General features: G+C 37.7%; 1 protein-coding gene across 1 annotated transcript in view; it reads left to right on the forward strand.

The window, feature by feature from the left end:
• The first annotated feature begins 2,856 nt into the window (after positions 1 to 2,856).
• LOC134651212 (ankyrin repeat and fibronectin type-III domain-containing protein 1) overlaps positions 2,857 to 13,451 on the forward strand; it is a 79,706-nt gene continuing 69,111 nt past the window's right edge. The window contains exon 1 of the mRNA XM_063506281.1: positions 2,857 to 3,967. Within this exon, the coding sequence (XP_063362351.1) occupies positions 3,313 to 3,967 (655 nt within the window). The 5' untranslated portion in view covers positions 2,857 to 3,312. The remainder of the gene's footprint in view (positions 3,968 to 13,451) is intronic.

Genomic DNA, 13,451 nt, shown 5'->3' on the forward strand with positions numbered 1-13,451 from the left:
ACATTGCAACCTTGCGCATCAAATCAAAGTCAATTGAGACAAATAAGTTCTGCTACAAGACACCTTGACACGGGCTCATTTAGACGGGGCGAAAACTCGCATGCGAGTTTGATTACATTGCGTCGTTTGATCGGTCGGCTGAATTGATGTAACCTCAATGGCCCGCAATGTAACTAAAATCGTATACAAGTTCAGGCGCCGTCTAAATGAGCACTCACTGTTAGCAACTCAAATCTATTCCATGGCGCCTTTATACCTGAATATGTTCCCAATGCTCCAAGCGCAGGTAAAGAACACTTCCCTTAAACGAACCAGCATAAATCTGAGCTCAAGATCTTGTATCCTACAGCTATATCAGGATGCTTAATACTGGTTAGTTTGATGCGAACGCTCTGTACCTATAAGCATTGAAAATGCCATGTCGACGACAAAAATAATAATATATACTGCCGGAATGCGTAAGGGTCAGTACAAAGGCACCTGCTACCTGATATAGAAATTTGCACTCAATTAGGGGAAGGGTAATATCATTTTGGGACAGTATTATGGGAGTTACGTAATTTGCTGGTGGGAATATGCAGTTTTTTTTTTAATAAAAAGGACTTACGCCTTGAACCTATACCTTTTTTATTGTTACATACCTGATCTGATCATTGTAGTAAACTGCTTCTCTCTACACTAAAATATCTGAATGCTACAAATTGTTATCAACTCCTTTAAAAATACCATTGACAGTGTTTATCTCTGATCACCCTACCAGAGAAATTATGCGGGCGTGAAGATACGATAATAAACAAGTTACGCATATGTATGCAATACGGTTCTTCAGATCATTGACAGTTAAACTTCGATATCGTGATTTGACATGATATCGGGATTTTCACAAAATGACTAATCCAGATTTTGATTTTCTCTTCAATAGATAACATATTATGTGTCACATGAGTCACAAACCTTTCATTTATTTATCACCACGAAAATCTAACCAGTTTCGGAAATCGACAAAGTTGTGGCTTTCAGAAGCCGGTATCGTTCACACATGTCGCCATGTAGGTACAGTCACGATGAGAAGTGTTGTAGACAACATCTGAAGCTGAGTTTATGTAGTTATTGGTGTAGAAGCTGGTTTTAGTTGCTGTTTTAGGTGTAGGTATTCTTAATAGGAACAATTAATTAAGTCTTCTTCACGTAGGAGCACAATTTTTGCAAAGAGACGAGCAGTACTGTCTCGTATTCCATTAACTATGAAGAATTTTCTTGCGTGGCCACAACTTATCGAATCTTGAATCAGAGGTACTCTATCTAAAATGTCTCCTTTTATCGCTTTTTCCTGGTCTCTCTACCTTGTCAAATCTTTTTGAATTAGGCATTTCTCATCCTTTTATTCTCCTTATAACTCTCTTTTGCTTGCAGTCCATTTTTCTTAACGCCGCGCCATCCAATAAACCAATATGTGAGCGCTTTTATTTTCATGTTCCGTAGCTTTGATACAGAATTGCATTCCAATTTGTACAGGATCTCGTTACAAACGAGGTGTCTAGTTTGCACGATTTTGTACCGAAATGTCACCTAAAGGCCAAATGTTTTATTTGCCGAACAAAATCCTCCTGCGTCTTAGGTATCTTTCGATTTCAGCAGTAAAGGCGTAACAGATTTTGTTTCGTAGCTTTTAGAAATATTAAACGTAAGATTCTCATATTTTGTTAAAAAATATTACTGTTTTTACCCAAGACAGAATTTAGGGTAATATTTTTCGTAGGTCATGTATGTTGACATACTCCACATTGACGGATTGAAGTTCCTAAATGCTTTATATGGTACAACAGTACGATTGTGTAAATAACACGATCGGTTGCCCAAATTGTGCCATTCAATCTGTGACGCAACCCTCCAATCTCAAAAGTATCCTACCGACGCTATCGGTAATTGAGGACCACTTAACAATATGACTCAAGCCTATTGATTACAAATGGCGTCAACAAGAGGGCAGTGTAATTAGTGAACCAATTACAATTGCTCCGTTAGTGATAAACCAATAATTATGGGTCGTCGAACCTTTGCGTGCCGCTTTCCAGTTCGGTGGAGATGTCTGTGCCAGTGCTTAGATAAACGTATCGGGTTTGAGTGTTTTGAACGTTCACTTTCTTACAGTACCTGTTTAAAATATATGGAGCTACTTCCTGAAATATTTTTGTACAACATTAGGCGCTGAAAATGAGTAAACTTGTTAGATTATAATTATAAGGTATAAGTAAATGGGTGGATATGACGGCTATTTACAAGTTTTTAGGAGCTTACTTATAGACTTTATAGCAGCAACTGCGAACAAGAAAAAGCTTTCATGTCATAAGTATCTTGAATGGTATATAAATTCAATTTCAATTCAATTTCTTTATTATTCAATTTAGGCATTAACATAATGCACCTATGAATGTCAAAAAAGTACATTTGTACAGAATGACTTTACCTATATACAGAAAACTGTGAGAAATTACCTGCCAAATTTTCTGATCCTGAATTAATATCATAAAGACGTCATTTGTCTTGCTATCTGAACTTTTCTGAAGTAATTATGTGTGTAAATGTTATTTAACTGCCAGTAATTTCCAATTTATTTCACGCCTTATTCCCAGTAGGCTGGCAAGCTCATATAGCGTCTCGTGGAAGATTGAATCTTTACGATAATGTCTACAACCGCCGCCGAACCGCACTTCAATTTCATCATTACACGAGCCATTGCTCTTATTACTATATTATTAACACACGCCTCAATTATCACCATTATTCTCTTGCATTATGGAGTAATTTAATACTTAAAAATTCCTTCGCCGCCTAATGCCTTACTAAATTATTAGAGTAGCGATCAATCAAACGTAACGACGCAATCGATTGTAACGTAAATCATAGAGCGGCGATAATCCTAGCCGTTTCGTAACTAGCTCACTTCGCTTTTAATTAAAACACTTGATTAAAATCGGCAATCTCGCAAAACAAATACGTCCCCACTTTTATCAGATCTCTACGTCATAATAAACAAATCTCGGTGACATGCGTACTCCAAGCCGCTATCTTATCAAATCAAGTGATTGTGCAAATGAGAACAGTTTATCATGCGACTACAGACAGACTGGGCTGCTGCGAACTCTTCCGAGCCCTACCAATACGGTTCAGAATACGAATTGTTGCAGGCCCATTCGACCGTCCGCCGTCGTTTCGAGTGAACGTCGGAAAGAACTCGCGTAACTATCGTTAGAGTAGCGCGCGTAGTTCGCACCGGGCCATGCACAAGACCGCGCGACCCGTCCTAGGGCTATGGACACCCTCCTCGACAGATTCAAGCGGGAGCAAGGAGGTCTCCGCCGCTCCCGATCCGTCCGAGCTTCCCTGCGATTGATCGGCAATCGCTTGCGCAGCAAGGACGAAGAACCCCCCGACGACGTCGACCTCAAACGCAACACCGTCGTCTTCACGACTGCCCAAATCTGGCCCACGGAAAACTTCGACTCGTACAAAGGCCTCGAAGGGACATACAAATCCAAAACCCCTACGATGGCGAAAAGGAAACCTGACGCGAAACCGAGGAGGAAGAGTGGTGATGTCGATTTAAATTTGAAACCGCATAAACATGGCAAAGTGGAGAAAACTAAGTTCAGTGATTTCTTTACGCATAAAAAGTTAAAGAGTGCTTCAGCTAAGGAGTTGTTGGTGCCTGAAAAGATCCCTCCAAAGGCAGCAGCCATACTTCATATTCATTCCCCGGAAGAAAAGGGGAAGAAGAAGTTAAAGGGGATGGGGAAGTCGGAGTCTGCGAAGTCGATCGTGGATTCCGTGCCGCTGCGGCGCGTGCGCCGCGGGTCGGAGAGCGACATGTCGTGCGACGAGCCGCGCGGGCGCGTCAACCGAGCTTTTGTGTACAGCACGCCGCCGAAAGAGAGGAAACTGCCTAAGTCACCATCCGCCTATCTGAGTACGTATACACTCCTTTTTGAAGGTTTTTAATAGGTGTGACATTTTAGCACTATAATTTTTTGTGACACGCATTTTATGTCGAGTTAAATTTGCTTCTCCAAGTAAAGAACTTAACTAAAAAAAACAACTGACTCTACTTAGGCTTTATTGACTGGCTTCAGTCATGTTTAGTACCGTTTTACTATCGTAGTATTTACTCATCTCAATGCCTAGATTATGTGCATAATATAATAAAATGTAGGTACCCATCAACTAGTGATTGCAAATCTGAGCAAACTTAACTAAACCACTGTGCTTGATAACTATCGGAGATGAGAGGCAGAGGCTTCTTATTTTAATAAAAGTATTAGGTACTTTATAATTGCAGAATTTTAATACCTAAAGTGCGTTGCGGTAAGTTCGAAATGAGGATGATTTAAAAATGGCAAATATCTCATAGTATATCTAAGCAAGATGCCTTCGTTGCAGTACCATAACCGTTGCTAAAGTATGAAGATTGAAATGCTTCTAGTTTTATAGATTTTTTTACACCTTAATATAGCTTACTAACGCAGAAAATTATCAAAATGTAAAAAGGTAAGTAGCATATAATCTACTTAAATAGGACTTCATAGGCTCATTTCCATGTTAAGAAACTACTTATTTCCTAGTAAAGTTAACGGTAAATTGCTATAAAACTGCTCAATTGATAGATAAGAATCAGCTTACTAACGGTCTGATATTGCGTGCTATAATTCCTTCATTATTAATACCGATTAGTATCTGAAACGGGGTATCGTACTGGGGGCAAATTTACAAGTATATTATTACAACGTCTATAAGCCAGCATAGCCATATCATCCGCATTCATCGTAGCTACAAAACGTTGAAATGGATCTTATGAAAATCGAAATATCTAAAACCATCGCGTTATAGATTACTGGCAGACAACCAACAGTCTAACCAAACCATTAAAAGTAGGACCTTGATATTTTAACAATCTATATTAATATAAATAATAATTTCAGCCTAATACGTCCCACTGCAGGGCACAGGCCTCCTCTCATGCGCGAGTGGCATTGGGCTGTAGTCCCCAATTCCCCACGCTAGCCCAATGCGGATTGGGGACTTTTAACATACATTATATTCTTCAAAAGTTTTTCTTCAAAGAAAACAGTTTTTGAAACTCAGCCTAACGCGTGCGAACACGGGGTTGAAAGTTTTAAAACATTTGTACGTGGATACTATTAGTAACGCTATAATGGCACGCACATAACAAGATTTGCGAAGTCAGGTTCTATCATTATCCGTGTTTGTTTCTCATATGAGTTTGTTTTTTTAATATTGACTAATAGTGCAAATAACTTGTGCTAAAACAAACCATTTATTTTCTTATTTGGTTCTCTTAACGTTCATTTTCTAAGTCAAACCACAGAATAACTAATAGTACTACCGTACAGAAAATTCACTTCTTCACAAAAGTCAGATTTAGGTACAAAATTACACCTATATCGCCGCCTGCAAGCAAAATTGAAACTTATAACCGCGCATGAACCGTGAATCTCCTTTGCGCGCCGCAGTTTTATGACCGAGCTGCGAGTGTCGGCACGGGGATACCTAGTCTATTTTTTTATTCGGTAGACTGAAATGACAGCTCATAGTATGAACATAAAATGTCATTTCATACTATGAACTGTCATTTTAGTCTACCGAATAAAAAAAATAGACTTTTATACCCACTGATTTATTATTTTTAAGATAAATATGTAGGAATTACAAACGTTGATTATGTAAACATACATTTTTTATCCGGAGATAGTATGTCTGATTCTCACGGAAGTAAGTTTCGAAGCCATTGTGTATTTTCAATTTTGCGCGAGCGCCGCGTGACGTGACACGACTATCGTGCACGACGAGCGGCAGCCCACTGCCATACGCCTGTCCGATGGGCGCGCCGGCCAAATGTACCTAAACTGCGGAGTGACACCCCCCTGGTCAAACGAAAAGGTTTGTTTGTGTTGAAACACTTTGTTTATGTTACTTTGTCAACATTGCCGGTACGCATTTATAAATATTAATAGCAAACTTTAATCACTTTATCGTAATACTCCAATCAAAGAAGCGTATTTGATTACAAATCTATAATACATAAGCAGTTTTTGTCAAGTAGGTAGGTAAAGTCTTCTTCATCCTGCCCTTACCCCACGTTATGTCAAGTAGGTAAGTATACCAATAAAAGTAGTCAGACAGGAATATCCTGAAATTTGGTATTGGGTATGTAAAAATTCCGTTAATAAAACAGTATTAGCGTATAAAATGTAACTTTTCATTAATAATAACTATTGAAGAGATTCATTCATCATTTTCGGTGGTTATGAAAAAATGCCGCACTTAGTAGTTAGGATTAAGTTTTTTAACATTATTACTTGTTTCGACCGATGGTTATGGTTATGGTATATGACCGGACTTAAATGCAATTATGCGTCACATTGCGTAACGCATTTCGCTGAAATTAAGTAAGTCTATTGACCGTAAATGTTGCAAGATCTGAAATTACCTTTTTTTCAGGAATTTCACCGACACTGATTATAGGTTACAAGGCTTATTAGTAACGTAACTGGTGATTAAGGAACCGCATTACACGTGTCTGTTCCGTCATTCTTTACAATAACACTTCGTAATAGATAAAGAATTTGATTACATTACAAATAGATAGAACGTAACGTTTGTAAGCTAAGAGAATTGCTAGAAAAAAATCTAATGTTAAAATTAAGTAAAGTTTTATCAATGAAAAATAATTTTATCATAAAGAGTATTATTAAGTAATTTATTTTTATTTGATGTCAAAAGCTTTTATTCTTTCTAAAACCAACCGTAAAAAATAAAATACGTCCTGTCTTCTGCCTACCACTTTTTGGAAATATAGGACAATTTTACCTGAAAATAAACAAAAGCACTAGAACTTGCCATTTTAGCCGGAACGTTACAGTTATCGTTACCGTAAACTTACTAGACCGAAATTAAAGTTTAGAATAGCTCTAGTTTTATGACTAAATAGCCCGTAGTGACATTAGATTTTATGACTACGAGTATGACTCGGGATTAAGCTCTAACTTCATTTCAGTTTTGAAATCAAAGTTTAGGATTACGCAATTCTCATGCCGCCGTTGAACCGACATATTCACGCACCAGTCTTACCTGAACTCTTTCAACATATTCATTAAGTATTGCTTGTTGCTAGGCCTACATGAATAAAGTATATTTTGACTTGACTCGACATAATCAACATATAATAAATCTGTTTAAACAAAACATTACATTTTTACAGCAAGTAAGCAATTTTTCTAGTCCTAGGTCCCAGATACTAATATGTTAGATCGGTTGGACAATATGGGGCAATCTAACTATGGTCAATATGTGCCCGCAGTATTTCCGGACCGATATGACCTTCAAACCTTCAAGAAAAGAGCGTACTCCCATCTTACTTTAAGGCCGGAAACGCCCTTGCAACCCCTCTGATGTTTGCAGGTCACTAGGCGACTATTACTTACCATCAGGCTCGCTCGTTTGCCTCCTATAACATAAAATACAACCCTTACTCGAACTTGTAAAATGTATGATTGAGAATGTAAGATCTTTTGTTTACAATTTTGGCCAAATTCATTATACACTTCCTTATACATACTTTTTTACTTTTAAAAAATCTACGTAAGACCAGAAAATAAACCAGATAAATGTGAAAATATATTTTAAGTATCTAAACACACTCACGTGAATAATAACGATACTCGTATCTCCCAAAGCGTTCACTGCGGTCCCTTTCATATTATGAAGATAAGTTCTTCTAGTTTACGTAGGACAGTGTCCATACAGGCACCTAATCCTTAAAATGAGTTCGTTTATTTTCTTGTATAGCCCAAGTGAAATGGGTTGCAGGAATAAGTAGAAAATTCGAGGCGCTGAGGCGTGACCCAGCCCAGCAGCTGGGCTGGGTCACGCCTTCAGGTAACTTTTTGTTCCGTTGGTTTGGATTTAGGTAAATATTCGGGCGCAAAACACAGTAGGTATAAATATTGTATGTTTATTGGGAATTTATGTTTGTAAATAACACTTTATTAAATAAAAACCAGGACGGGACAACTTCGCGGTCGACTATTATTTATTTTACAATACATGTCGTGCTACTTTCCCGAACTAGTGCGGGAAAGGGCACTTTCCGTGCGTATGTCGAAAGTTTAAAGTGACTGTAAAACGTTCTACGATACACGTGCGAATAGGTAATTCGCAACTCGTGTCGATTTAAAACGCTCCCTTCGGTCGTGTTTTAATTTATCGCCACTCGTTTCGAATTTCCTCTTTTCCGCACTTGTATCGTAAATAACTAGGTATTACGTTAGTTTTGTTTCTAAAACATATTTCATTTGAATTATTTCGCGGTAGGCCAACGTTATAGTAGTTATCAAGCCATTTTAATCGAAGGTAATATGTAATTATAATTGTACACGCTAATGCTACTTGACCACTGTAGATACTTGACCGCAATTTTTCAACGAAAAAATTAAATTTTCTATATCGGGGAGAATATGTCGCCCTATAGATGGCGACGTAATATATAATTTCCGTTTTAGATCAGATTCGCCGCGTTAAGTGTGAATCGTACTTTTTGATTTCCGATCAGACGTTACCTCGGCGTTATACGCCGTAGAAAATCAGCCATTTCTCTACGCCGTGGGAACACCAGAAAACCCCTCATTGTAGTACTGTTGTACACGACGATAATGAGTGCCAATGGGAGAGTTTGTACATTAACTGTTTCATTACGCGAAATTAAGTTTCTTGCCGTAAAACATGTGTTACCAGTTATATAGCTTTTATTTTAATTGCCTGCAATGAATTAACTATTCTTTAGCGGTGCTATAAACTAAGTATAATGAGATTACTGCTTCTATTTGGAAGTTTATCCCACAGGGATTAACATTATGGTAGTTACAAACTAAACTAAAGCGATAAAATTTAAATTTAAGGAGTATTTTACACCTGCTAGAATTTAGTTAAATTAACAGTATACCAATTAAATATCTAGATATTATAAATACTTATATAGCTATACCTGTACTTAATATTATCTATTCTATTTCGTTGACCGTACTCTAACTAAATCTATCCCCGCAGAAAAGCGCCTGTATCTACATTTATTCAGGTAATAAAATCTGAAAAACAGTAATCGTGTTAATCAAAGTAAGGCGCCGGGAAATGATTTGTTAAATTAAAATCGGTGGAGGCGGCCGTAAATGATTTGTTTTCCATCACAACTCGTTTCCGATTACTTCCTGTCCTGGGGGAGATTTACGTGAAATTGGTGCGGGAAACATGAAAATAATAGAGAATATTCAAATACATTTTAAATTACAAACGATTGTTGATTGTACCATCGCGCTCCGCGTTTCTTGCGCCATTTAGGGTCCTAGCTAAATTGGTTGTTCAATACTTACGCTATAGAATTTCCAATTTAGCAAGAACCCTAAATGACAATCCCGTGTGATGACTGTACCTTCTGTTCCAAGCACATTGTATTTACATACGCTATCCATTCAATCTCCTTCGTCAATCAAGTTCTCTCTAACCTTTCTTATGAGCCCAATGCCATGTTTTTATGGAGATGTTCCTTTGACCACCTTTCGAATGCATCATTTTGATATTATTGCATTGCCATCAAAGTTTTAAGTACCGAAAGAATTCAAATGTAAGTGAGAAGGTGTAATCAAATGCTATAATAGAGATATGTTTGTACATATAGACACACTATAAAAATATACATACTAGTGAAGTTACGAGCAAATAAAACGACGGGTTGGTTTGGGGTTACCCCCGTAAACTAGTGTATTCTTCTCTCGTAGACGTGTGTGTGTGTGTGTGTGTGTCATTACACTCATTGAACAACCTACCTACCAATTTTCTGCAATTAAAAATATTACATTATATTAAATTTTTATTGTTCGTGCGAAAATTTACGGGAAACTTAGCTCTCTGTACCACATATTTCCCTGTTGTTATCTTGTAACTACAAATAATAAAGCGAATTTTTCAGTGTAAGTAGGACTCATATTTCCAATAGAGTTTGAGAGTTTTCCAAGTTAATAATAATAGAAACCATGTTTATTTTAAAAGAAGGAAAAAGTTTGTATCTATTTACCAAAAATCATATTATGAAGGTTGACAAAGACCTTGCTATAATTAAAATAACACACCTTGTAACTTTCCAAAAATACTCAAAACAAACAACTAATATTTGATTTTGTCAAAATGACCGTTGGTTCGATCACTTTAACTATTCGAATAGACCCCTCTTCTACCTCTATTCCAGGTTCCTAACCTTTTCAGTCCGGTCACCCCTACGACTAACTAGGGAACCTGATTTTACCCCTCCTCCCAATGGTAATAAAAAATAAAACGTGTACGTTTGTTGTATTGTCATATTAGGTCAGCTACACGGGGGTAATTACCCCCAGGTTAGGAACCACTGCTCTATTCTGTATTCTACCCTCAATCTATTTAGGCCGGGCCAAACTACTCCATGTACGTAATCATGATAAACACTAGTACCCCAGTAAACCCCAGTACCTCTAAAACAAACATACTAACGACACTATAAATCCTCACAACACTATAAATCCTCACAACACCATTTTCCAAGAAAAGTCGCCATACAAATCAAAATATCAATCATTCTGACATGTAGCTCACTCGTAGCACGACCTCACATTTGGACATCAAATTGGTTCATCCGTCTCGTTTCCTCTTAACAAGCAGCGTATGTGTGGAAGCGCGAGTGTGGAATGAATGCCGCTGTGTTCAGCTATTTCATATGCAAATACGAAATACTTGCGATGTGAATGTGAAATAAAACAAAAGGTTGAATTGGATATGACATGTATTGTTGGTTTAGCGGTTTACATATTACTCGTTGTGATGAAGGCATCAATGGGTACCCATAATGATGCCGGATGTCTCAAATAAAAACCAAGGAAAAAAAAACAAATTTGTATTATTAGATTATTACCCAATAACCCTAGCATAACATCTAAATTCATGAAATCGGCCAAAATGTGAAACATTTGAAAATCGGTAGTTGGCCACATTGAGCAGTTACCATAAGTTAGTTGCATCGACTTCGCACTTTTGGCAGTAACAACTTGCCGTACCACTTGCACGTGAAAACGTAGTTAGCGGACTTAATACGAAATACTTGACCTACCTAGGGTATGTGCGGCAAGAGAAGAGTCGTGAAATGTATGGGGCCCAACACATTCGACGACTCTTCTCTATCCGAATAGACCCTAACAAAATATAGTATTCACTAGATAGTGTTCTGCTGAAAGCTTGGGTACTAAATTGCTTTCTAATACCACAGCAATTTCGCAAAATGCGGAGTAATTTCCATTTTCATCCCCTGGACGTGCATCCGTTATACAGATTTTCACTTGAGCCTGATTTCAGTGATTTCAGCGAAATGGAATTAGGTCTTGTGTGGCTCAAACTTGAGCATCGATCGATCGGTTAACCTAATTCTGAGGTGCATCATCAGAAATATCTGTACCAAATACTTAAACCATTCAGCGCTAATCACGACACGTTGACGTTTTGCCTCTACGGATATTTTCGCTACATACCGGGAAATCCAATTTATCGGCTATGACGTAGCGCTACGACCGTGAATGACCGGTGAATGTGTTCAGAGTAACACAAACCCGCTGTCAAAAAGCCGCTTCCATACAATTTGGCAGCCTTATTGGCGGCGGGACGAAGTGCAACTGATGCCCCCTGACACAATTCGCTGTGCGATTCGCGATCGTATCATATAAATATGAAAACCATAACAGATTTTAATATTTTAATAAGCGGTATTCATAGCTCGTGTAGAATGTAGTGTTATACAGGGTGTTGCCTGTAATACGAGCAAATAATTAAAACGTATACTAATATGCTCCTTAAACTATAAGAATAAGAATAGTTTATTTTCTAAAAGTGTTACAAACATAGTTACCAGGGGCCCCCGCACTAGGTTACACCTAAAACAAAAAACTTAAAACTTACTTACTTTATAAAACTTTTGTTAAACAACTTTTAAAAATTATGAATCCTTTAGACTTCCTCTTTTTCACACAAAATAAATATTGCCTTCAATGTACATGTCACGCTTTAAACATAACAAAATTTGCAATACATTGCGTCTTAGAATAAACTTTAAAGTGTAATAAAAATCAAAACATAAGTTATTTTTAAAAGTTGCCGAACAAATGTTGGTCAGTATGAGGAGTATAGCCTACTGTTTAAATTATTGCTCCTGTTACAGGAAACATCCTGTATAATAATAGAAGCAAGTTTTACTTGGGGGAAATTTTGAAACAAATGAACCATTTTCTTAGAACTACTCTGAGTGATGTGTTATCTCAAATTCATAATCAGTAATCACAATTCCAGTGTTATTTGTGCAATACAATACATTCTCTACATGACGGTATTTAATGACTTCACTATTTACAAAAGTTGACTAATATATTTGATCTGTTTACATCCCAAAAAGTCTACGACAATAATTTAATTCTAAGGATTCCGGGCCTGGCCTGATATCCATAAATTTTATCTTTATTTAATATTAACTATATATTATAGTACATGAGATGCACTGAGATTAGTTACTAATGGCTCCTCTACACGATGGGCCAGCGCCGGCCACTCCAAGGGACGCATTTATGCGTTAGAGGGGGCAAGTGATATTGCTATCTCATCCTACCGCATGGCTGCGTCCCTTGGAGTGGCCGGCGCTGGCCCATCGTGTAGAGGAGCCATAAGAGACGCTGATTCAATTGCGCATATCATATTATAACTTTTAACACGCTTGCTGCGGCAACGGGTCGATTCGGCCTGATGGAGTATTAACTGCACCAGGGATGTTGCGAACATCCGCATTGCATCCGCAACCGCGGAACATCCGCATTATTTTCAACATCCGCATCCGCATAAAATCAATGCGGAGCTTATGCGGATGCGGAAGTCGAACAAGTCTGTACAGGAACGTCTTAGCGGCGGCGCAAGTGCTAGGTAATTTCGTCATTACCTATAACGAAATCGTCTAGATCCAGAGAAGTCGGCGAAGTTACTGTTTATTAAATATAACGCACCTATATTCTTGCTCAAATACTAAACGTTTCGTTTTTTCAATAAAAAAATAGTAAAAATGTAATATTTGGCGTTTTCTAAGTACCTAATCTTGACATCCGCGCTTTAAATATCCGCATCCGCATCCGCGGATGTCCAAAAATCTGCATCCGCAACATCCCTGAACTGCACTATAACAAATGGCGGCAGCGAAAGTGTTATAAGACTTATAAGTATGCATCTATTTTTACACACTTTTATATAGCTACAGCGGTTATAAAATTGTAACCTGTCAAGACTTATTTATAAAATGTAGGCTCTCATCGAGTTAATCCCCCGTGCGG

Source organism: Cydia amplana, chromosome 9 (genome assembly GCF_948474715.1).
Source record: "Cydia amplana chromosome 9, ilCydAmpl1.1, whole genome shotgun sequence".
Classification (NCBI taxonomy): domain Eukaryota; kingdom Metazoa; phylum Arthropoda; class Insecta; order Lepidoptera; family Tortricidae; genus Cydia; species Cydia amplana.